This window comes from Vipera ursinii (assembly GCF_947247035.1).
Source record: "Vipera ursinii genome assembly, chromosome: 9".
Taxonomy (NCBI): Eukaryota; Metazoa; Chordata; class Lepidosauria; order Squamata; family Viperidae; genus Vipera; species Vipera ursinii.
Window position 1 is genome coordinate 19,330,308 of NC_139523.1, and position 22,664 is coordinate 19,352,971.

The following is a 22,664-nucleotide window of genomic DNA, read 5'->3' on the forward strand; positions in this document are numbered from 1 at the left end:
ATCAAAATACACTTCCATCACTATGAGCAAATATTGGCTCATGTGTGTGTATGCTTTAATTAGTATTGACATGTATTACATGTGGATTTTCATGTGACTTACACATGGTGTAGACATGGGTTGACACATGGTTGACACATATATTTAGGTAATTTTTGCACTTGGTATTCACATGCTTAGCATGTGAGACACATTTTTTGGAAGAGAGTAACTGTGATTGGCACGAGAGTGTACACAGAATTGTTCAAAAAGTTAAATGTCACACATAGTTAACACATGCTTTACTCATGGTTTAACGCCTGCTTTACTCACGGATTTCTCATGCTTTACATTAATTGCTTATGATGAACTTGCAAATTGAACATGACTTCCTCGCGACTATCACATTGTCTACTCATGCTTTGCACATGACTTACTAATGGCTTGCAAAAGGTTTATTCACTTATTTCTGGTGTGTGACTTATGCACAAAACACATGCATGCACATTCATTGCTTGATTTCCAAGTGCGCAACATGTATTCACTCCAGGCAGGAAATATACACATGACCTTAATCCGAACTGAGGCTTACTTCACACACATGGCTATATACTTCTGCAGGTAAATTGCACATGATTGACAAAGACATCCTATAAAATGCAGTCCTTTAGACATTCCCCCATAAGGCTGAAGAAGATATGTGTGTGTAAAGCAGGATTGTAAACTCATGAAAACATTGTCAACTTTGCATGGACTTGTTAAGGTGTCAGAAGCACAGTTCCTACCTCCGGGTTGTATCAGGGATACTAACAGCTTTGGACCACCAGATAGATCCTATTGGACCTGTTCTATCCATAACTGCAAAAAAATCCATCTGACATTCTTTGGGGTAGTGGGGATTTCGTGTTATTATTCAAACATGAAGGTACCATGTGCGAAGGTGATATTGTTATGTTGACTAACAGCAGCAGAAGTTACTGTTAGAAGCAACTGGGACTTGGATACCGTGGTAGTGGATACTGGTTTTGCATGGTTCAAGTTTATTTATTTATTGCACTGATTTCACAAAAGCAAAAACAAAAACAACAACACACAAATAAAAGAAAAGGGGGGGGGGGCTTTTCAAAAGTCTCCAAGCTTTCTCCTGAGAGTTTCGAGAGAAACAACAGATTAAAAATGGATACAAAAAAAAACATGTTTTAAAAAACTTAAATTCAGATCCTATCAAAGAGCTGCAAATATTGCATAGTGCCCAATCTTTTGCTTAGGGGAAACCGCAGCTCACCTCTCCCACTCCCCCTTGCATGGAGAAGAGTCAAGCTGGGACAAATAACTAAAAGCCTGTACACATCTCTACCCCCCCTCCCTATTTAGGCTCTCCCCTCACCCCCATTTGCAGCTCAACATGAGTGAGTTGCTCAAATGCGAGGCATTTTGAGATATGAGAACGTTTGAGCTCAGTCCTGGGTTCAGGATAGCACACACATGCAACTCATCCTTGGATTCTGCCGTTCTCAAAGGTTGAGCAGGCATGGATGGAGGAGGCCAAATCTCCACACTCCTCAAATGGTTAGGATTTACTTTCTGTAAATGCAACTCTGGTGGCATTGCTCAGAAATAATAATAATAGGAATTTCAATAGAACTGTGGTCCCATTTCAGTTGTTCTGAAATGACAACGATAATTTTGTCATTACCTTCCTTATGCACACCCTTTCCCCCCAGCTCCAGTTCTGCTGGATTACAGAGAGGACTGCGGAATAAATATTTTTAAAACCCATTATTCAGAGAGGAAGAATTAGAATTCAACTGAGATTTACAGCGTCTTCTGAATGGCCTGCCAATGCCAATTTTTTTTACTGCCTCACCAAAATTACACTGACTGGATCTTATCCACCTGATTTTAATAGACTTTATGTCCCAGGGAAATTTGCCGTTTTCCTCCTTCACAACACCATGGTGTAAAAGCTTCAGAGTACTTTCTTCAATGTTTTTGGGGAACTCTGCTCATACTAACTCAGCCTTGATCAACATTGGTAAATCCTCATGCTTGCAAGCTGGAGACACAGGGGAGGAATTTGCATTTTTTTTTACCCTCCTGTCGGAATCCCTGTGGATTTTATTCGGCTAGTTGTTGCTGACTGTACGGGCTGGTGCTCATCTCAATTTCAAGGCCATTGAGCCAGCGGTGTCTGAAGATATTTCATGTGGTCATGTGACCAGCATGACAGCAGGGGGCGCTATTACCTTCCCACCGAAGTGGTACCTATTTATCTACTCACATTTGTGTGCTTTCAAAGTGCTAGGTTGGCAGGGGCTGGTGTGAGGAAGGGAGCTCACCCTGCCACATGGAGCTTGGGTCTCAAACTTTGGGCTTCCGGCTTTCTAGCCAACAAGCCCAATGTCTAAATTGTGGAGCCACCATGCTGCCCACCCTCCTGTAGTAGGGAGAGTAAGAAATATGTCCCATTGGCTATTCATCAGCTCATCAAAACCCAATCAGCCATTCACCCACATGAATATTTGACAGGGGATATCAATAAAGACCCAGAAATGCTAATACTATGGCAAAAGGTGGATGCATTACTATAACTATGATAGGACTCCAGTAAGAATTACTAGTAAAAAAGGCTCAATCCATTTTACAAATTGTCCTGTTAAAGCGAATAGGTCTCAGCAGGCCCCAAAGTCTAAAGAGATAAAGTATTAGCTGGGAGGCAATGAAAAGATGGGGAAGGAGATGCGAATTAAAAAGCAAGCAAGAAAGCATCTCAACTCAAGAGCTGATGCTGGCTCCTAATTTGACAATCTCACTCTTCTCTCGTGAAACAAAGGTGGGATACTTAACCTGGGAAGAAATAGCAATGTTACTCAATCCCTAACCCATTCAGTTTTAGCGTTGGTACCTCCCAAATCCAAATCCATCATGATGAAGTAGATAGTGCATCAGATTTGGACATTGGTCACAATGGACCCTTTGGCCGTAGAGTTGAGTGGATAGATCAGTGTTTGTGGTTTTGATCTCGGATTCACCTTCCAGAATAATCATGAAGCTATCCTGGATTTCTCCATTCATTTCTTAAACTGGTTAGGCTACCCACTCTTCAAGGCACTGAGGCAAGTGGAGGTCATTATATCACAAATTCCTAGAACACAGGCAGGCAACTATGGGCCCCTTTATGACCTGTGGACATCAACTCTGAGCAGGGCTGGCTCAGGTTGACATCCACAGGTTGTAAAGGGGCCATAGATGCCCATCCCTGTCCTAGAAGGAACAACAGAATCCAGAATCCAATTGGCCAACGCTTGAAGAAGAGGGAAAGAGAAACATCAGTATCTGAATCCAAACTTAAGAGTATTAAGCAACGGCCCCTGAGATGGAGCAAGGATAACCTAAATGCCACGGTTTTAATGAATTGTCACCAATTTACCACCAAAGAGCCATGATATGTCGTCCATTCACTACTTCAACTCTGGATCCCACTGTCACTTGTTTTCTATGACAATCATCTTTGCTCATGGCTTACTATCTCCTGTACTTATTTTATCTGCACCCTGCCTTTGTCTTCCCACAAGCACTTTAAGTGGACAACAGAGTTTTTAAAAACATAACTTCTGAGCAGCCAAGATCCCATCCCCTCACCTTTCCCCATAGTTTCTCTGGCACACTGAAATTTAGGAGGATTTTCGAAGAGGTAAACATGAATGTTAGCTCTTCCCGCGGTGTGAAAAGTTCTAAGTTGATTTTACACGCAGACCGGGTTGCAAATTGCTTGATTCTTCTTCTTAAGCCTACTGCTAAACTCCAAATGTTCTCCATTTTAAAAGGAACAATGGTCAGCCAAGGTCACCCAATTATCCACTAAGTTCCTAAAGCAAGCAGAATGCTAGGACTTCTGGAGACGGCCAACTGTTCATTTGGGTCCTGTCCATTTCTTCTTCTGCCCAAAGCTCTCGAGCATTTTCATATAGCACACACATGATCTCAACGGGCCAGATGCAGGAAAGCCATAAAACAAAGAGGTATCCTAGAGGTCATCCATTAGGTCTTCAAGTGTAGCTGCAGCAACAGTGTAATGCTACAACATTCTAAGAGAGAAGATTCCCCTGACCCCATGCCAACCTCACAAGCTCTTCTGTTTTTTTTCCAGAAGAACTGTGACCCTCTTACTTATGAAAGTTGAGGGGTGAGTATTGCCAATTGCATAGCTTATATCGGTCCCTTTATTTTCCCCTAGTCTAGCCGTAAGTATTGATCGTTATGTAACAAAAACAACACAATGCATGCATTACTGCAGCATTTCCCAGCATGGTGATTTCCAGGTGTATGGACTTCAGCACCTAGCATGTTCATTCACTAGCCATGTTCGCTGTGGAATTCTGGGACTTGAAGTCCACCCACCTGGGAGTGCCCAAGGTTGGGAACACCTGCATTAGTGGGAACCCTGAGATTTGCAGAACTGTTTAATTTTGTTTTTCAAAAAAATACAATAGAACAGTGAACCCCCATAAACCATCCAGCATGCCTGGCTGGGGAATTCTGGGAATTAAAAGTCCACTCATCTTTAAGTGGTCAAGGTTGAAAAACACCGCACTAATATATACGGAAGGTGTGCGTGCGTATGTTCATCAGCCTCCTTATGTTCCGTGCAATTGGAAATCCTGCTTATATTCTTACATCAAACAAAATCAAGGCAAGGCTAGTCTGAGCTTCTTGCTCATGTTTTCTTCTTTCCCAGGACTGAGTCATTGTTTCTGAACTCCTTCTCCTTTTAACAGCTCACTCCTCATTGCCACACTCCAGATTACACTCCATCACACTCCAGCACAGCTCCTTGGCTATGAAGTCATACAGGGATTTTCTTCAACCTGGAGAAAATCCAACTCTAACTTATTCTCCAAAAAGCACCAAAAGGCAAGACAAGAAACAATGGACGGAAACTAATCAAGGAGAGAAATCAACCTAGAACTAAGGAGAAATTTCCTGACAGTGGGAACAATTAATCAGTTTAACAGCTTGTCTTTAGAAGTTGTGGGTGCTCCATCACTGGAGGCTTTTAAGAAGAGATGGGTCAACCATTTGTCTGGAATGGTATAGGGCAGACATGTCAAACACAAGGCCTGGGGGCCAGATCCGGCCTGCGAAGTGGTTTCATGCGGCCCGCGAAGCCATCCTGGAAACAGTGAGGGAACGGCCCCCTCTGCCTTGGCCCTGGCCCAGAGACCCTCCTCCTGCCAGAGACCCTCAGATCTGTCCCACTCCTGCCCAGGCCCCCATAGGCACCCTTGATGCAAACGATGTAGAGCTGGCCATGCCCACCCAGTAGGCCATACACACTCTAGCCACGCCCATCCAGTAGGCCACACCCACCCTGGCCACACCCACCTGGCCCCGTGAGGGCAACCGCAATGCTGATGCGGCCCTCAATGAAATTGAGTTTGACACCCCTGGTATAGGGTCTCCTACTTGAGCAGGGGGTTGGACTGGAAGACCTCCAAGATTTCTGTTATTCCCCAGAAATCTCAGTGTCTGCTTCTGATAAAGGGGCTTGTAAGTATTATCCTTTCTTGAGGATCCAGTTTTTATGATAGGACTGTGAGGAAGTGCTATTGGGACTCTATTTCCTCCAGAGCTGAATGCTTAGGTCCCAACACCACTATCACTCATTCATATCATCCTTTCACTCTAGTTATCTTTGCCTTCATGGGAATTACAATAGCAATAACTCCAATTACTCTCGAGCCCACTAGAGCCTATCCTTCAAAAAGGTTGTGCATGAGAATCTAGAATCACATCTTGGCTGAAAGATCTGCTGATGCTCCTCTTTATTTCTTATTTTTTTAAATATACAGTACATCTGGGACTCTGGGCAGCTAACCATACATCAAATCCATAACCATGAAAACACAGATGAAAAATGAACACAATGATAACATTAACATAATGCAGTCTCAAGCTGACTTTCATCCAACAACACAGCCAAGCCATCAGGGTCCCTCAGCATCCTGAGGCATGAGCCAAGTTTTTAAAGCTTTTCAGGAAGCTGACAAGGTTGGGCCATCTAAATCTCAGGAGGAATGGTGGTCCAGCAGAGAGGCATGGTGGTAGAGTAGGCACATCTCCTGGGTCCCGTTAGGCGACACTGCTTCAAGGAAGGGGCCCAGAGCAGGCCCACTCTGCTATGGCTGGTGGGAGAGGCAGAAATGATAGGAGGCAGACTTCAAACAAGGAAGGAAGGAAGGAAGGAAGAAATTGCCATTTCCCCTTTAATTAAACATTCTTGCATCTCTCTGGAAATGTGGACACCCTCCCATCTGATCAGAAAAAAATAACAATGCCTAGAAATGTCATCAAATTCTGTCAGCACCTGAAGGATATCAACACACCTTGCTGTTCACTGCAAATATCCATGTTATCATACTTCAAACCTGACTGCTTTTTGAGTGGAGGAAATCTGTGCTCCCTTCTCCATTCCCATCAATCAACGGTGGAGAAAGTATAAGAAGGTTGCATTTCATGGGGAAAGCATGCTATTAAAAAATGGCCAAGACATCCCATCAGTGCAAGCTAAGCGAGGATCTATTGATAAAGACGTTCACAGCAGTGAGGCTATTTCAGAAGAAAGTTATGGATTCTGCCATTGATCGAGGAGATGCTTGCCCTACTCACTGCTTTTGTGCAAAACACCTTTTGCTCCCTCCGAGAGATGGAAGCAAACCCATCAACAGTTACCAGCCATGGCAGTTCAATCACAGACTTGTGATTAAGGAACACTATTGACTTGCTAACATAAATCCAGGCAGGTGCCATGTTGCCGGATGTCAGCCCTTCAACTTAGGAAAGGTCACAAAACAAAAGCAGCTGGAGGCTGGAGGGCTTTGAGGAATACTCTTGCGGGATGTAATACAGAATCTTGAAGGCTGCCAGAATTTTTCTCTACGCCCTCTTATACCAAACAAAATCAAGGCAGGACTAGTCTAAGTTTCCTGCTCCTCTCGCCTACGACTGAGTAATATTTTTTGAACCCTTTCTCCCTTCACAGCTTGCTCCTCATTCCCAGACTCAAGATTACATCCCATCAAACCTGGTATAAAACACAAGTCTTTGGCTATCAAGTTGTACCAGAAGGCAAGACAAAAAACAAGGGGTGGAAAGCTAATCAAGGAGAGAAACCACCTAGAATTAAGAAGAAACCTCCTAACAGTGAGAACAATTAACCAGTGGAACAACCTGCCTTCAGACGTTGTGGGTGCTCCATCACTGGAGGCTTTTAAGAAGAGATTGCACAGCCAGTTGTTTGAAACGGTATAAGTCACCTGTCTGAGGAAAGGATTGGACTAGAGGACCTCCCAAGTTCTTTCCAGCTCTACCCTGATTCTGATTCTGGATTCCCTCTGCATGGGTAGATTGAGTAATATTGGATGAGAATCCACATCAAAGGTAGGTCTTCCTACCATGATGGCTTTCCCATTTAACCTGGCCTCCAAAAACAACAGAATGAAAGACTTAACCTCAAGGAAGGCCAAGGACAGTCCAGAACATGTAGAAAATGTGGGCAATGATGGGATTTTTTTCCTTTTCTCAAAAGTAGATAAGCTTCATGGAGGAAGGAAGTGATGGGAGAAAATATGGTTATCTGAAGGGATGAAATGGATGGTTATTCTTCTGGTCTGTTCTCCTCCTTACTTACTACACCTTCTCTTGTAACACAAACTTGTGCACGTTCATTCAGCAGTAGCCCTAAGTAAGCATGCTTAAGATGGTAGCTGTTCTTAATCCAGGCCATTCCTCAACCAACAGCAGCACCATCTCTCTGTGAGTCGCTGGTTTCTGAAGCTAAGCAAGGTTGTTCCTGGCTAAAACCTGAACGAGGGACTACCGGAGAATCCCAAGGATATTCGTTGGGCTGAGCAGAAAAAAAAATAGGGGGATTTCTTTGGTCTGTCATCATCAACGAATACACAGAGTTCTGGAAGAAGGACATTGTAAACCACTCCTGTGTTACGGGAACACGGATGCCTTTACCAGAAGCTGAGCTTAATTAGATGTCTTTACCTTTCATGTTTTTTCCCCCACAGTGCCAGCTAATAGCTGGTGAAACAGACTATATCAGGCATCAGTTGAATAAGGTCTCTTACAGATCTTGGTGGTTCATGGACACATCTACAGAACACTGGGGGTAACAGAAAGGACTTAACGCTATTTTTCTCTTGGAAAATTCGGTCAAGAATATTTATTTATTTATTTATTTATTTTAATTCCATTTATATCCCGCCCTTCTCTGAAGACTCAGAGCGGCTTACAAGCTTAGCAGTAGAATAGTCTGATTTGCCAAGTACGGATTTCTTTCACTGAATCAGTTTAATTCTGTTAGGCCTAGAATGATGGCTCTAAACCTTGGGAGGGCAAATTTCAGATTTACAAGTCTTATTTGCTCCCTTCCTCAAACAACGAGATCCAGATGTCAGAGCAGGGAACAAAAGACATATTCCCGCACTGAGTAAAGCACCTACTACATTCACGCACCCATCGTCCTCATGGTTGTTTCAAACTTTCTTTATTGGATCAGTCTAACTTCAGCTCCGCCTTTACTGTCACTTTTTTTCTTTATGTTAGATATAGCATTAAAAGTGCCGAAACCAAAAATCCCAGTGACCTATTGCAAATCTCCTAGAGCTTTATCAGTAAATCCAGACCTAATCCTTATGTATGCAAATGACCACAGTCTTGGAGAGCTGCCAGTTCAAACCAGATTTTTTTTCCCCCCTTAGGAAAAAATGCTGAGACTTAAGCAAGGGATCCACGAGCTGTCTCTTTCCCTTTGTGCTGAAAGCATACCGGCAGTCTTCAACTTGAGCCCAAAATTTCTGTTCCTAAATGAGACATTTGTTGAGTGAGTTTTGCCCCATTTTATGACCTTTTTTTGCCACAGTTGTCGTGTGAAATGCGACAGTTGTTAAGTTAGTAACATGTTTGTTAAGTAAATCTTGCTTCCTCGTTCTCTTCGCTTGTCAGAAGGTCACAAAAGGGGATCACGTGACCCTGGGACACGGCAGCCGTCATAAATACGAGTCAGTTGCCAAGCGTCTGAATTTTGAACATATGACCGCGAGGATGCTCCAATGATTGTAAGTGTGAAAAATGGTTATGAGGCACTTTTTTTCAGCGCCGTTGTAACTTCGAATTGTCACTAAATAACTGTCGTAAGTTGAGGACAACCTGTAGTTGCCACATCCCCCAATTTTTACCCCAATCTCCTTTCTGGATTATGTTCTCTTTGCCCTGCTCTTCAGTATATCTTGCAACTGCAAGGAATTCCTCCAGATCTGAAACTCTCCAGATGCAATGTATTATAGCAGGGGTCCTCAACCTTGGCAGCTTTAAGACTTGTGGACTTCAACTCCCAGAATTCCTCAGCCAGCAAAGCTGGCTGAGGAATTCTGGGAATTGAAGTCCACAAGTCTTAAAGCTGCCAAGGTTGAGGACCCCTGTATTATAGTACTGATCTGGCTCAACCAACATGGTTAGGCTAAGGACAGCTGAATAATAATAATAATAATATTTTAATTTCTATACTGCCCTTCTCCCGAAGGACTCAGGGCAGTGTACACGGCAAATACAATAAAAATACAATGTACAAAAGTTAATAATAGTTGCCTAATAAAGGTAAGAATAAAGAGGGTAGGAAAAGAAAGCTGGACTTGTGGAAATGCTAGTTGTGGAGAGGGCCAAGGAGACAGGACTTAGGGCAGAGATGGGGCACCTCTAGGACACGTATGTCAAAGATGACACACCATGTCTTCGGTGACACGCCAACCCCAACAACAACTCTTCTTGAATCAAAGATGCTTTTTTTGCAAAAGGCAACCGAACCAGTTTTTTTTCCCCTTGAGAAAGAAGATGCTTTGCTTTTTATCCAAGAAAATTAATCGGTAAAGCCCCGATGAAGCTTCTTGGATGAGAAGTGAAATGTCTTCTTTCTCCTCAAGAAAAAAAAACCCAGTCCAGTTGCCTTTTGAAAAAGCACTTTTGAGACAACGGTGACCTGGGTGAGGGAGAATCTCCACAAACAACGATTCTTGAAAGCATACTCTGTTCTCGTGTGATTTTCAGAGGCTGCCAAGGCTGGGTGAGAATGGGGTGTGTTCTCGCACAGCCTCCAGAGCCTCCGAAATTGAGTTTGTTCTGCTCCTATTTCATTGTTGCAAAAAATTGACCTTTCCTCATATAATAAGGAGTATCACCCGTGATTGGATTATATATGCATTTAAAAGAAATGGATATATAAACCTTATACAGGTAGTCTTCCACTTAACGACCACAACCGAGTCCAAAATTTCTATTGCTAAATGAGACAGTTCAGTGAGTTTGGCCCCGTTTTATGACCTTTCTTGCCACAGTTGTTAAGTGAATCGCTGCATGTTATGTTAATAACATGGTTGTTAAGTGAATCTGGCTTCCCCACGGACTTTGCTTGTCAGACATTTGCAAAAGGGGGAATCACGTGACCCCGGGATGCTGCAACCGTCATAAATAATGACTCAGTTGCCAAGTGTCTGAATTTTGATCATGTGATCCTGGGGATGCTAGCATGGTTGTAAGTGTGAAAAACGGCCATAAGTCACTTTTTTCAATGTTGTTGTAACTTTGTTGTAAGCCGAGGACTACCTGTATATCTCTTTTGTTTGGGGGTGGGGGTGGGGAAACGCGACAAGTTAGGCATTTTCCAAATTTTTGACGAGCCAAGACCCAAAGCTTCTCCATCACTGCCTGGGGGATTCGGCAGCAAGAAAATCCTCCGTTTATTTTCATAGTTATCACAGCTTTGCCAAAGGAAAGCTCAGAGCTTAGAAGCTGACTTCCACCGGCACGATCCCATCCAATGACATTTCTCTGGTGGAGGTTTCGACAAAGCTGCATTTGAGCTGCACCTAATCTGTGTTTAAATGTGAACTGAACCTCAGATACCTGCATAATACTAATCAAATGTTAGGGTCGAGAAAAGCCGAGGTGTTAACAACTTAAACCAATGGTGGAAATACAGTACACAATTTCTTTTTGCATATTTCGCAGGCTTTGTCTTGGAAACAGACATGAGCCGTTAGGAAAACTGGAATTCCCCAGCTAGCAAGTTGAAATCCATACGTTTGAAAATGGCCAAGTTTAATGAAATATCCACTCATCCAGCCCAGAAAGATCTCAGGAGAAGATTATATATATATATAATCTGGCATATTGTGTAAACCCAGTCCATTAGGTTCATTTGCTGTGTAAACCCAGGAAAGGGATAAATTCTATAACCAGGCTACCTATGTTGTGTGAACAGAGCCAGAGGAAAGCAGTACTAGATTTATGGAAGAAATTCCACCTTTGCTTGACAGACCTTGTCTCATATATCTTACTCTAGTTTTTAGCAGCAGCCATTTGTCTTCTGTTACCTGTAATTTCAACCTCTTAAAGGCAGAAGCCTGGCAAGCTATATCCAGACGTAAAAGCAGGATAAGCGCAGGATAAGCGCATTTGCTACACACAGATATTTTCCACTTCCGACCATTTTCTCTTGGGGAAGGCAACATGCTGTATCCACATGACATATTTAACCAAACATGATGTGGACCTAATGCCTGCATTCACACAGCATGCTACACTTGACAAGTTTCAGCCCTGGCTACTGTAATTCTTTTAGGTCTTGTGTGAAACCAGGCCATTTGGATAGGTTTAGGGTCTAATATATTGTGATCCTGGGGATGCTAGCATGGTTGTAAGTGTGAAAAACGGCCATAAGTCACTTTTTTCAATGTTGTTGTAACTTTGTTGTAAGCCGAGGACTACCTGTATATCTCTTTTGTTTGGGGGTGGGGGTGCAATATCAGAAAATGTGTGAATTCAGCAACGTGGTTAAACAGAGGGTGTGAATACACCCATTATCAACCTTAATGGTGTAACTTTATAAACCTACCATGATATGTATAAGTAACAAACCATGATAAGAAAGATTTTTGAGCTTGTTATGTTAGCAGAAGATTTGACAACACACTCTTTATCTTTGCAACTGGAAGGATGATGTGCGCTTAAATTTTTGCATGCTATCTCTAGATACCAATTTCTACACTCTACTGCACACACAGAGTTGTTTGCAAATGCAGAAGTACTGAATAAGCACACCTGTGATCCCATATTCCAAAGTGCAATCCTTAAGAAGAAGGCCAGAATATTTCTCAAGGAAACGAAAATAAAATTTAAAAAAATCAGAACGGAGACAGAAAAAAAAAAAGAAAAAAAAACTTTCAGGCCACGGTCCTTTTGTTAAGAAACCTATCACCCAGAGAGAAGCTGTTAAGTCAGCCAGTTGTGTGAAGGAGTGACATGACTTGTCGGGAGGAGGGAAAAAGTTTTGTGAAAAGTGCAAAAGAAAAGAAAGGAAAACAGAAGTGAATCAAAGAGCTGGCAGATGTCCCAAGCCACGGTTTTCCAGCGAATAATATACCCCCACCGCAAAGGTAAAAAGCAAGGAAATTTCCAGGATGATCAAAGAGCCAGACCATTCATTCTTATTTTTTTTTAGTCTTTGTCTCTAGACAACAGAACAGTTACCTCTAATAATCATTGGCAGAAGCCATTCTTACCCCAACAGCTTAAATGCCATGCCTGAAAAATTCAGATTTCTTTCATCCTTCTTCCAAAGACGCTGGGATGGCAGCAAAGAGGATCTTGTCTGTCGCTGAGATGGGGCCCAAGGGCAGTACGTTGGACCCCTTTCACGTGGTGAGTTGAATTGATGCCAATATTTCTCGTGAGGACACCGACAAGGACAGCTTCGAAGCCCAGGCTACAAGGCCTACCAAGATGATGGAGTCTCTGCTTGGTCCTTGGCTGCTCAACTGGCCCACCCCCCCTGAAATAACCTGGTTAACTCAATGTCAAGATTCTCAACCTAGTAAATAACAAAAAGGGAACCTCTCAAATGGAGCCTCCTGGTGAGAAATTTCCACCAGAAAAAAAAGGAGCAAAAAAAAAAAAAAGTAAAACCCCAAAGGAAATTAATAATCGTAATAATAGCGATAACAATTTAAAAGAAACAACCCTTTGTGGAATCAACATTCCAGGTTCCGTGCATTCAGAAGCCAACTGGCCCAAGGAAGAGGAGGAGAGCTCTCTATTAAACCACAGAGGTTGAGGGGAAGGGGGACTGATGCGTTGCCATCAACTGTTAGAGCCCTGTGTCTTTGCAGTTGTGTTAAACCACAAGTAGTTCAACCGGAAGTGTCTGAGATGAAGTGTGAAGAGAAATGGCGGTAGAAACAAATGCATATATTTGTTTGTTGTTGTTGTTTTGTTTTCTTCTATCCCTCACAGTGATGGGTTCTTGATAAATTTCATTTCTCTCTCTCTCTCTCTCTCTCTCTCTCTCTCTCTCTTTCTCTCCCTCTTTCTTTCTTCATTTTTTCCCCCCAGAAAGTAGAGATGTCTTCCTCTCTCTTTCTCCTCCTCTCTTGGATTCTTTCCCTTTTCACCTGTTTCCATTGCCTTGTTCTGCATCATTTCCCAGGTGCCCTAAATCTTAAATAGCAGAGTCACAAAAACAGATGACAGCAGACCCAAGAGGACAGGAGGTTCTGTGCTGGCCACCGCTACATTGTCCAGAGAACCCGGTCCTGGGAGGGGAAAAAAAGGAGAAAAAAAAGAGGTTTGCCATTGTCGGTGTTCTGGTTTCAAGGAGTAGCTATGGCAGGGGTAGGCAACCTTGGCTCTTTTATGACTTGTGGACTTCAACTCCCAGAATTCCTGAGCCAGCATGGCTCAGCTTGGAAACCTCTCCCTTTCCCCTCAGCATGGTTGGCTCAGGAATTCTGGGAGTTGAAGTCCACGAGTCATAAAGCGGCCTAGGCCTAGGCCAGGGGTAGGCAAACTTGGCTCTTTTATGACTTGTGGACTTCAACTCCCAGAATTCCTGAGCCAGCATGGCTCAGCTTGAAAACCTCTCACTTTCCCCTCAGCGTGGCTGGCTCAGGAATTCTGGGAGTTGAAGTCCACGAGTCATAAAAGAGCCAAGGTTGCCTACCCCTGAACTAGGGAATAGCAAGAGCAATAGCACTTAGATGTATACACCACTCCTTAGGGCTTTACAGCAGCGCCCCCGCAACCTTTGGGGCACCAAGGACTGGTTCCGCGGAGAGAGGTTTTTCCGCGGACCGGAAGATGCGTGGTTTCGTGTGCTGCCTGCATCTTGCGGATGGAGCTTTGCTTGTTTGTGTGGCCCGGTTTCTTGCATGCCACAGCCTGGTGCTGGTCCATGGACTGGAGGTTGGCAACCCCTGCTTCATAGAACTTTCTGAGCGGTTTACAACATCGGCATTCCCCAACAATCTGGGTCCTCATTTTGCCATCCTGGGAAGGATGGAAGGCTGAGTCAACCTTGAACCGGTCAGGATCGAACTCCAGCTTGTGGGCAGAGTCAGCCTGCAATGCTGCATACTAACCACCAGGCCACCACAGCTCAGGGAGCCCTAAAAATCTACTTGTGGCTAAAGGATGAGGGCAAAAAGGAGAGTGAAGTCCATTTATGAGCTACAGGATTAGAACTCCTAGAGACATCATCAAGGGTTCAAATAGGTGAGGAAATGGACCAATGAAAGGGAAGGCTGAATGTCCTCTGAACAAGAACCCAAAGAACAACCAAGCACAGAGAGCAGCAAAGACATAACAACCTGATTCAATTTAGAATCTGATGCAGATCCTTGGAGCATCTTTAGAACAGTCTAAAATTAAGTGCTTTGTACACCTTGCCCTGATACTGTCTATTCTTTCAACAGGTTTTTACTACAAGGCCAAACTTAGATTCCTTGGATACACTGTTGTTGTTGTTTTCTGTGTGAAAACATGCCGAATTTCCTCCACCTTCTGGCTGTTCTCCCAAACCCTCTGCTTGAAAAGACAACAATTTATCCAGAGTTCTACAGGTGCTTCTTCAAAAGGCAATTGGACTTCGCTTTTTCCTTGAAGACATTTCCCTTCTCATCCAAGAAGCTTCTTCAGTTCTTCTTCAGAACTTCAGAAGCTTCTTGGATGAGACACGAACTGAAGAAGCTTCTTGGATGAGAAGCAAAATGTCTTCAAGGAAAAACGAAGTCCAGTTGCCTTTTGAAAAAGCCCCTTTGGGGCAACCACAACCTGGATGACTGAGAACCTCCACAGACAAATCTATCCAGAGGACAACCTCCAGGTGAGGTTGTCTCCAGGTACTACAAGGAGCTCCGGCTTCTAAAAGGTACTGTAGATGGCGCAAGATGTACTATAAGCCCCAGCAGTTTGCAAAGCATGAGAAGAGAGGGAGAAGGAAAGACTCACTGATAAGCCGCAAGCTGACATTGTAGGATCCCAGACTGTTAGAAGCCAGGCAGGTGTAATTCCCATAATGTCGAGCAGTAACATTTGTGAAGAGCAATATGGAGCGTGTGCGTTCATTCTGGATCTGCAGTCCATCCAAGCCGCTAATTAATCTGCTAGGAAGAAGGAGACAACGAGAAAGTAAGTAGTTAAAGTATTGTGTACAGAGGGAGAAAGAGGATCGTTGTGTTGGAAGAGTGGTGGGGGTTGGAGAGAGGTTTTTCCTGCACTTAAAACCACATTTGGGACCAGAATTTCCGTTGCTAAGCAAGGCAGGTATTCAGCGGATCATGTCCAATTTTACAACATTTTTTTGCCAGGGTTCTTAAGCAAATCACTGTGATTGTTAAGTGAATTGTGGAGTTGTTAATCAAGCATGGCTTCCCCCCATTGACTTTGCTTGTCAGAAGTCTGCTGGAAGGTCATAAAGGGCCGTCAACGACCCCAGGAGGCTGGCACTGTTTTAAATACACGCAGGTTGCCAAGTGCCCAAATATACGCAGGTTGCCAAGTGCCAAGTGCCCATGACCTTGGTTGTAAATGTGAGGATGGATCATAAGTCACTTTTTGGGGGAGTGTCATAACATCAAGCAGTCATTAAATGGAAGGTTGTAAGTGAAGGACTATCTTTATTTAATTCCTAATGCTTTCCCTTGGGATTTCTTGGAATTAAGGAAGGGTAGGGAGATGGGTTGATTACAGAATAATCAAAAGCAAGATATTCACCCATACATACATACACACACACACACAAAAAAAAACCCCACAATCACCTCAGTCTCTTCAACACTAAATAATATCAGATATTTCACTCCACAAAGAGGTCAGTGGAAATGCTCTACTCCTTTAAAGCAATTTCTAAAGTCATTTCTCTTTTCTCCAATTACATATGAATTAGAAAGACGGAGAGATGCAGAGATTTTCTGTCCAGCAATGTAAAATTCAATATCTCACAGTGGTTCATTTTTATCTTACTGGATAATTTTCAACCAGTGGGAAAACCTATAAACTGGTGATTAATGTCTCTTGGAAGATTGGCTCAACCTCAGAGATTTTCATCCCAGAGAGGCAAAGAGTTCTTCAACAGCGAAAGGTTTTTTGTACATGTTCAGATGTTCATTCAGTTGGGGTTATATATTTCAGATTTTGGAAAAAAAGAACCACCAGCAGTTTTAGGTCCATAGTTAAATTTCCGGTCACACAAAGAAACACCAGATTAGAGTAAATCAAAGCTTCTTGTGAAGGGAGGAAATTTCCGTGATATACCTGATAGAAATGGGCTTCCCAAAACCTTGTTCCACCTCACAAGAAATATGAGGGGGGGGGGAAATAGTGGGATTCACCATTAAAGATTTTTCTGTGTAACTGCCACAGGTTCTATTATTTAAACCTGTGTTTTTTCAACCTTGGCTACTTTAAGAAGTATAGACTTCTACCCCCAGAATTCCATGCTGGCTGAGGAATTCTGGGAGTTGAAGTCCACACCTCTTAAAATGGCCAAGATTGAACAAGTACTGGTTTCAACCACGTCACCAGATGGGAAGTTTATTTAGATTTGGGGAAACACACAGAAAAGGCAGAATCGCCATTTCTGTCAGCATTACTACTCTGAATCCAATCCAACCTTCCCTTTCCTACCTTACATAATAGAAAAAGTTTGATTCCATGGCCCACCAAATTAAGAGCCTTTGCTTGTGCGCCAAATGCAACTTCAGGATTTTATGACTGGGATGGTATAAAGCACATTCCACAGCCTGGCAATTGTCAAATTTTTGAGTTTTACATCTTGGCATAGCTGAGTCCTTCCGTCCCATCTCAAACTGTGTGGTGGTTATAGGGTTCCCCTTTCTTTTGGCATTTTGACTTTCTGCACACCCACTGACCTGTCACTGTTTCCTAATAAAAGATAAAGACTGGCAGTTTCCCTTCTCTAAATAATTATAATTTTAAAAAAACAGCACCCCAAGGACCCAAAAGATTTGGATCAAGAACTTTCATCACCAGCTTCACAATGGAAGAGAAATGGAAGAGAGGCTGATCTGGAATCCATCGAAAAATCACATTGTCAGGTGTCAGTTTCGGCAAAATTGGAAATTGGTCCTGAAAAACAGGTGGTCTCCATACTTTCATAAGTCCAGAAAGACAGAATAATAATAACTTGTTCCCTGCACAATTATACCTCTTTTTGCCCAGGAATAGCTGTTCTGCTTTTGGATGTAAACTCTGCTACGCTACTGTCAAACAAATTTAGATTTCCCAAGTGTGGGGACATTATACAACTGAAAATGGGTATTGCTAGCCCATAACTGTGAGGTTACATCTACAGTATATGTCCTCTGTTTCCTTCCCACCTAACCCCTGTTTAGCAAGAAATCTTCCAGAGGGCCTTGAGAATTTGAGGAGATTGAGTGTTGAAAATACGGTATTGGGCACACTAAGCTTCCAACTAGTTGGACTTTAAAGAAGCAGCAAATTAGGAGCCCTTTGGCTTGTGAACTAAATGCAACAAGAATCAGTTTGGTCTAGTGGTTAGGGTACCAGGCTAGAAAGCTGGAGACTGTGAGTTCTAGGCATGAAAACTCGCTGGGTGACTTTGGGCCAATCACCAGGAGATGGTAAGTTCTAGTCTTGCCTTAGGCATGAAAGCCAGCTGAGTGATTTTGGGCCAATCACCAGGAGATGGTGAATTCTAGTCTTGCCTTAGGCATAAAAGCTTGCACCAGTCACTCTCTTAACCTAATTTACCCCACTGGATTGTTGTTGTGGGGAAAATCGAAGAGGAAGGTGCGTTGAATATGTTTGACACCTTGCGTTATTTGTAAAAAAAATAATAAAAGGCAGGTTATAAATAAATTAATCAACTTCAGAATTTTATGGCCTTCAGAGCTGCCCTCCCGATTTATGGGCCCAGAGGTTTGCTAATCTAAGTAAGGATGATGGAAGCTTTGGTGCAACATACTTTGACCGGTATGTCATGGCTGCCAGGATTACAGAAATAATGTCCAGGAACAATCAAGAGTGATTAGCAAAAATGCGCAACTGAAAAAGCCATAGAGCTACCCCACTTGTGGCAGCCACTTCCCCCCCCCCTCCAAGCTGAGCTTAGTCATTGTTTGGGGCTTGCCAGGTGCTCACAACCCCTTTGCATTGCAATCCCAGGCAGGCAGCCAGCCTGGGAGGTTTATCACCTCCCCCATGCAGGCTCCCCCCTTGCCCGAGGGATAGGATGCCACACACAACCGAGGCATCACATTCTGCGCGGTGGATCACAAATTAATCTGCACGAAAGAACCACGACTATGTGCCACAAGATGGTTTAATACGACTGCAATTCAGAAGGGAAGAAGCATGGAATGTTGTTTAACTCATGAGACACACAGCCTGGCCGCACAGACAGATCCCTTCACCCTGCCCTATTTGTCTGTCTTCTGCACCAGTCTATTTTCCCATCTAGACTATCCGATCATTTCTTAAGCTACTTCTTCACTAACTGCATGGATTTCCAGCTGGTTTCTGAGCCCAATTCAGAACACTCAGATTAAGTTTAAAAAAAACCCTGGAGGGCTTGAGGCCTGATGACCTGAAGGATGCCTTTCTTTTGTAATCCAAATTAAAACATCTTCAGCAGGTAGCTTTCGATCAGGGGTGTCCAAACTTGGCAGCTTTAAGACCTATCGACTTCAAGTCCTAGAATTCCCCAGCCAGCCCTATTGAAGTTCCCAAGTTTTAAAGTTGCCAAGTTTGGGCAGCCCTGCTATAGATCCTTTGCTTGAATTAGTGCAAAGACATAAAGTTCTCTTCCAATTTTAAAGAGTTCTCCTTCAATCTGAGGAAAAAGTGAGCATGTACTGTATGTATGTGTTCACTAGATTTATATGACCATCCAACCCCCAAATGCAACGCCAGGCAGGGTACAACAATAAAAGATAAAATGAAATACAACAAAACTCCACAGAGGACAACAAGCAAGAACCGTTGAGGCACACTAATGTGTGTGTGTGTGTGTGTGTGTGTGTGTGTGTGTGTGTGTGTAATAAATTTGGATTGCTGACAAAGAATTAAAGGGAGACTGATATAGCTATTTCAAGCTTCTTTGCTCTCATCAGTCAGCCACACCCTTCTGAGATTCGAATCTGGGCTGCTTTGCATGTTAAGTAGTTTTTTTTTTAAAAAAAAACCTCTCTCTCTCTATATATATATATATTCCATTTCATAGTATGCTCCCTATCCAGGAAGAAAACCAATGGGCTGAGGCCTGTCTAAAACAAGAGTTCTCCAAGATATTTTGGCATTTCAATTTCAGCACTTTTACCCAATCTATCCAAAGGTACTCTCGGAGCTGAAGACCTCTGAAAAAACTCTGCTCTTAAACGTTGGCAGAGCACCGTTGTTTCTGCTCATGGATGAGGCTGAAGGAGATGGGGGAAAGACGGACTTACTGCTTGTCATCTTTGAACCACTGAAAGTCCGCCGCGGGCACTGCCATGGCTTCACAGCGCAAGAGGGCTGTCTTTCCTATCAAGGGACGGGAGTCCTTTACATCTGTGATCATTGGAGGATCTGGGAGAAGACAGCAATGGATAGAGAAACGGACTGGAGGTCAACTGTGACAGCCTCTCTCTCTGTAGGCATCTCCTGCAACCCTTCAGGTACAGGCAGAAAAGAACTTCAAGGAGGACTCTAAAAGTAGCTCTGAAAGGGCCAGAGAAGCATCCCTAACTCCCCACCACCACCACCAATTTGGATTCAGTGATCTTTCTAACTTTAAAAAATAATCCCCTGTAGTTCAGTTCATTCCAAGGAAGAAAGAAGAAAACTAAATCCGTCCTCCTTCTCCCATTGCCAAATCATCAAAACGAAAAGAAAAAAAAACGGATGGAATGGTGTAGAAGTTTAAGATGCTGGCCCAGAAACCAACAGACTGAGAATTCTACTTCCACCTTAGACAATGAAAGCCGGTTGGGTGACTTTAGGCCGATCACCAGGAGATGGTGAGTTTTAGTCCCACTGAAAGGCATGAAGCCCTGATGGATGACTTTGGGCCAGTCAGTCTCTCTCAGATCAACCCACTGTGCAGGGTTGTTGTTGTTGTGAGAAAAAATAGGAGGATGAAGGGATTATTAGTTATGTTCATTGCTTTACTTATAAAGTAATAAAGGTGGAATAGAATAGAATAGAATAGAATAGAATAGAATAGAATAGAATAGAATAGAATAGAATAGAATAGAATAGAATAGAATAAGGAATAGAATAGAATAGAATAGAATAGAATAGAATAGAATAGAATAGAATAGAATAGAATAGAATAGAATAGAATAGAATAGAATAGAATAGAATAGAATAGAAGTAGAGTAGAGTAGAGTAGAGTAGAGTAGAGTAGAGTAGAGTAGAACAGAGTAGAGCAGAGTAGCGTAGAGTAGAGTAGAGTAGAGTAGAGTAGAGTAGAGTAGAGTAGAGTAGAGTAGAGTAGAATAGAATAGAATAGAATAGAGAATAGGAATGGAATGGAATGGAATAGAATATAGAAAATAATAGAAAATAGAAAGTATAGAATAAATGTAACTAAGGTTAACTAATCAACAAATACAGATAGTGAAAAGGTAGCTGCCAGATTTGGTGAGACCGTGAGGTGTGAACCCAACACAAGCCAAAGGCTGATCTTTAATCCTAAATCCCCAACACTCATTGGTTTTCTGTTGAAAGCATCCTACTCAGCCCCAGGAATTTCAGATGCAAATGCAAATAAAAACAGGCGAACAAGCAAAGAAAGAAAGGAAATGAAAAGTCGCCTCACAATTGACTGTGATAAGAACGTGTTTGCTGTCTGGGGTTGAAACACCGTTTGCCGTGACGCACTCGTATTCCCCAGCTTGTTCTCGGTTGATCTCTGATATTTCCAGGTATTCTCCTTCGCTGGTGAATCCATCTGTGGGGAAGGAGGCAGGAACAGAGTGAGCCCCGGGGGCAGGCAGACAGGCACAAAGAGACTTACACACAAGAAAACACATAGGGCACAACACAGTTATCAAGGCCTCCTCCTGCAGGGCTGCCCTACATAGGGCCATCAAGGGCAGACCGAGGAGGAGGAGATGCCCCAAATACGCATTCTCACAAACCACCCCCTAAGTGATTTTAGCTCAGAGAACGCACTGATTTGCAAAGAACGTCTCTGGGAAAAATGAAGGAGGGAAAAACTCAGGTGCCAGGCCAAGGTAGTCAGAGTGTTAAAAAGCAAATTCAGAGCTAGTGGCAGTCACCCTAACTGTCATATTCTGCAGGGGACGGAGACGGAGAGGGTAAAGCTACTGCCTGACTAGTTTTAAGAGTAAGATAAAGATTTCCCTGTCAGATGTGTCTGACTTTAGTTCCGCGGTCATGTGACCAGCATGGATATATGCCAGGGGTCTTCAAACCTGGCCCTTTTATGACTTATGGACTTCAACTCCCAGCATTCCTCAGCCTGGCTCTGAGGAATTCGGGGAGCTGAAGTCGAGAAGTCATAAAAGGGCCAGGTTTGAAGACCCCTGCTATATGCCAAAGGCGTGTGGAATGCTGTTACTTTCCCAGCGAAGTGGTACCTATATAGCTATTCGCATTTGCATGCTTTCGAACTGCCAAGTGGGCAGGAGCTGGAGCAGGAAACGGGGGGTTCGCCCTGCTGCCTGGAGCTCGGGTCTCAAACCCGGACTTTCAGCTGTCCAAGCTCAGGGTCTTTAACTGCTGAGCCACCGCGCCCCCCCCCCACCCCTGTTTTGAGATTACCTACAGATTAAATTGTTGGTGTATGCAAAAACCCAAATAGTCAGCTGCCTCTAACACAATGTCCTGTTAGGAGGAGAAGCTCTCCAATACGGCTCCATCTTGTGGTGAGTCAGAAATGCAGCGTTCCTATTAGACTGTCATCGCTCGCTGCCTCGCCTTGTTCTCTTCCATTCACAACATTTCACGGAAAATGTCAAAACTCCCAATTCAAATCTTCAGCAGCCTCGCTTTGCTGCAGCTGTGCTCCTTTATGAATGAAGCAAAATCCCACTCTATGAAAAGGCGGCTTTCTGCGGCAGGAAGGAGCCAGGCCAATGGATAAATAAAATAGCATTGTCTCCTGCTCATTACGGGGTGCAGGAGGAGGGTTGATATAGGTGACATGTGAAATCTCACTCCCCGTCAATAGTCTGCGCAGCCCAGCTCACTTCTTCCGCCCCCCCCCCACCCCGAGTATCTGGGATTTCATACATATTGCCTCCCAGCTTTTCAAATTGATTTTTGCGGCCTTAAAAAAAGGAATTTCATTTATTTAT

General features: G+C 43.3%; 1 protein-coding gene across 1 annotated transcript in view; it reads right to left on the reverse strand.

The window, feature by feature from the left end:
- Positions 1–13,438: 13,438 nt before the first annotated feature.
- Positions 13,439–22,664, reverse strand: part of IGLON5 (IgLON family member 5) — a gene marked incomplete at its 5' end in the record, with an annotated part of 83,326 nt that continues 74,100 nt past the window's right edge. The window contains 4 exons of the mRNA XM_083369208.1: positions 13,439–13,634; positions 15,328–15,479; positions 19,806–19,926; positions 21,161–21,292. Coding sequence (XP_083225334.1) covers positions 13,534–13,634; positions 15,328–15,479; positions 19,806–19,926; positions 21,161–21,292 — 506 coding nt within the window. The 3' untranslated portion in view covers positions 13,439–13,533. The remainder of the gene's footprint in view (positions 13,635–15,327; positions 15,480–19,805; positions 19,927–21,160; positions 21,293–22,664) is intronic.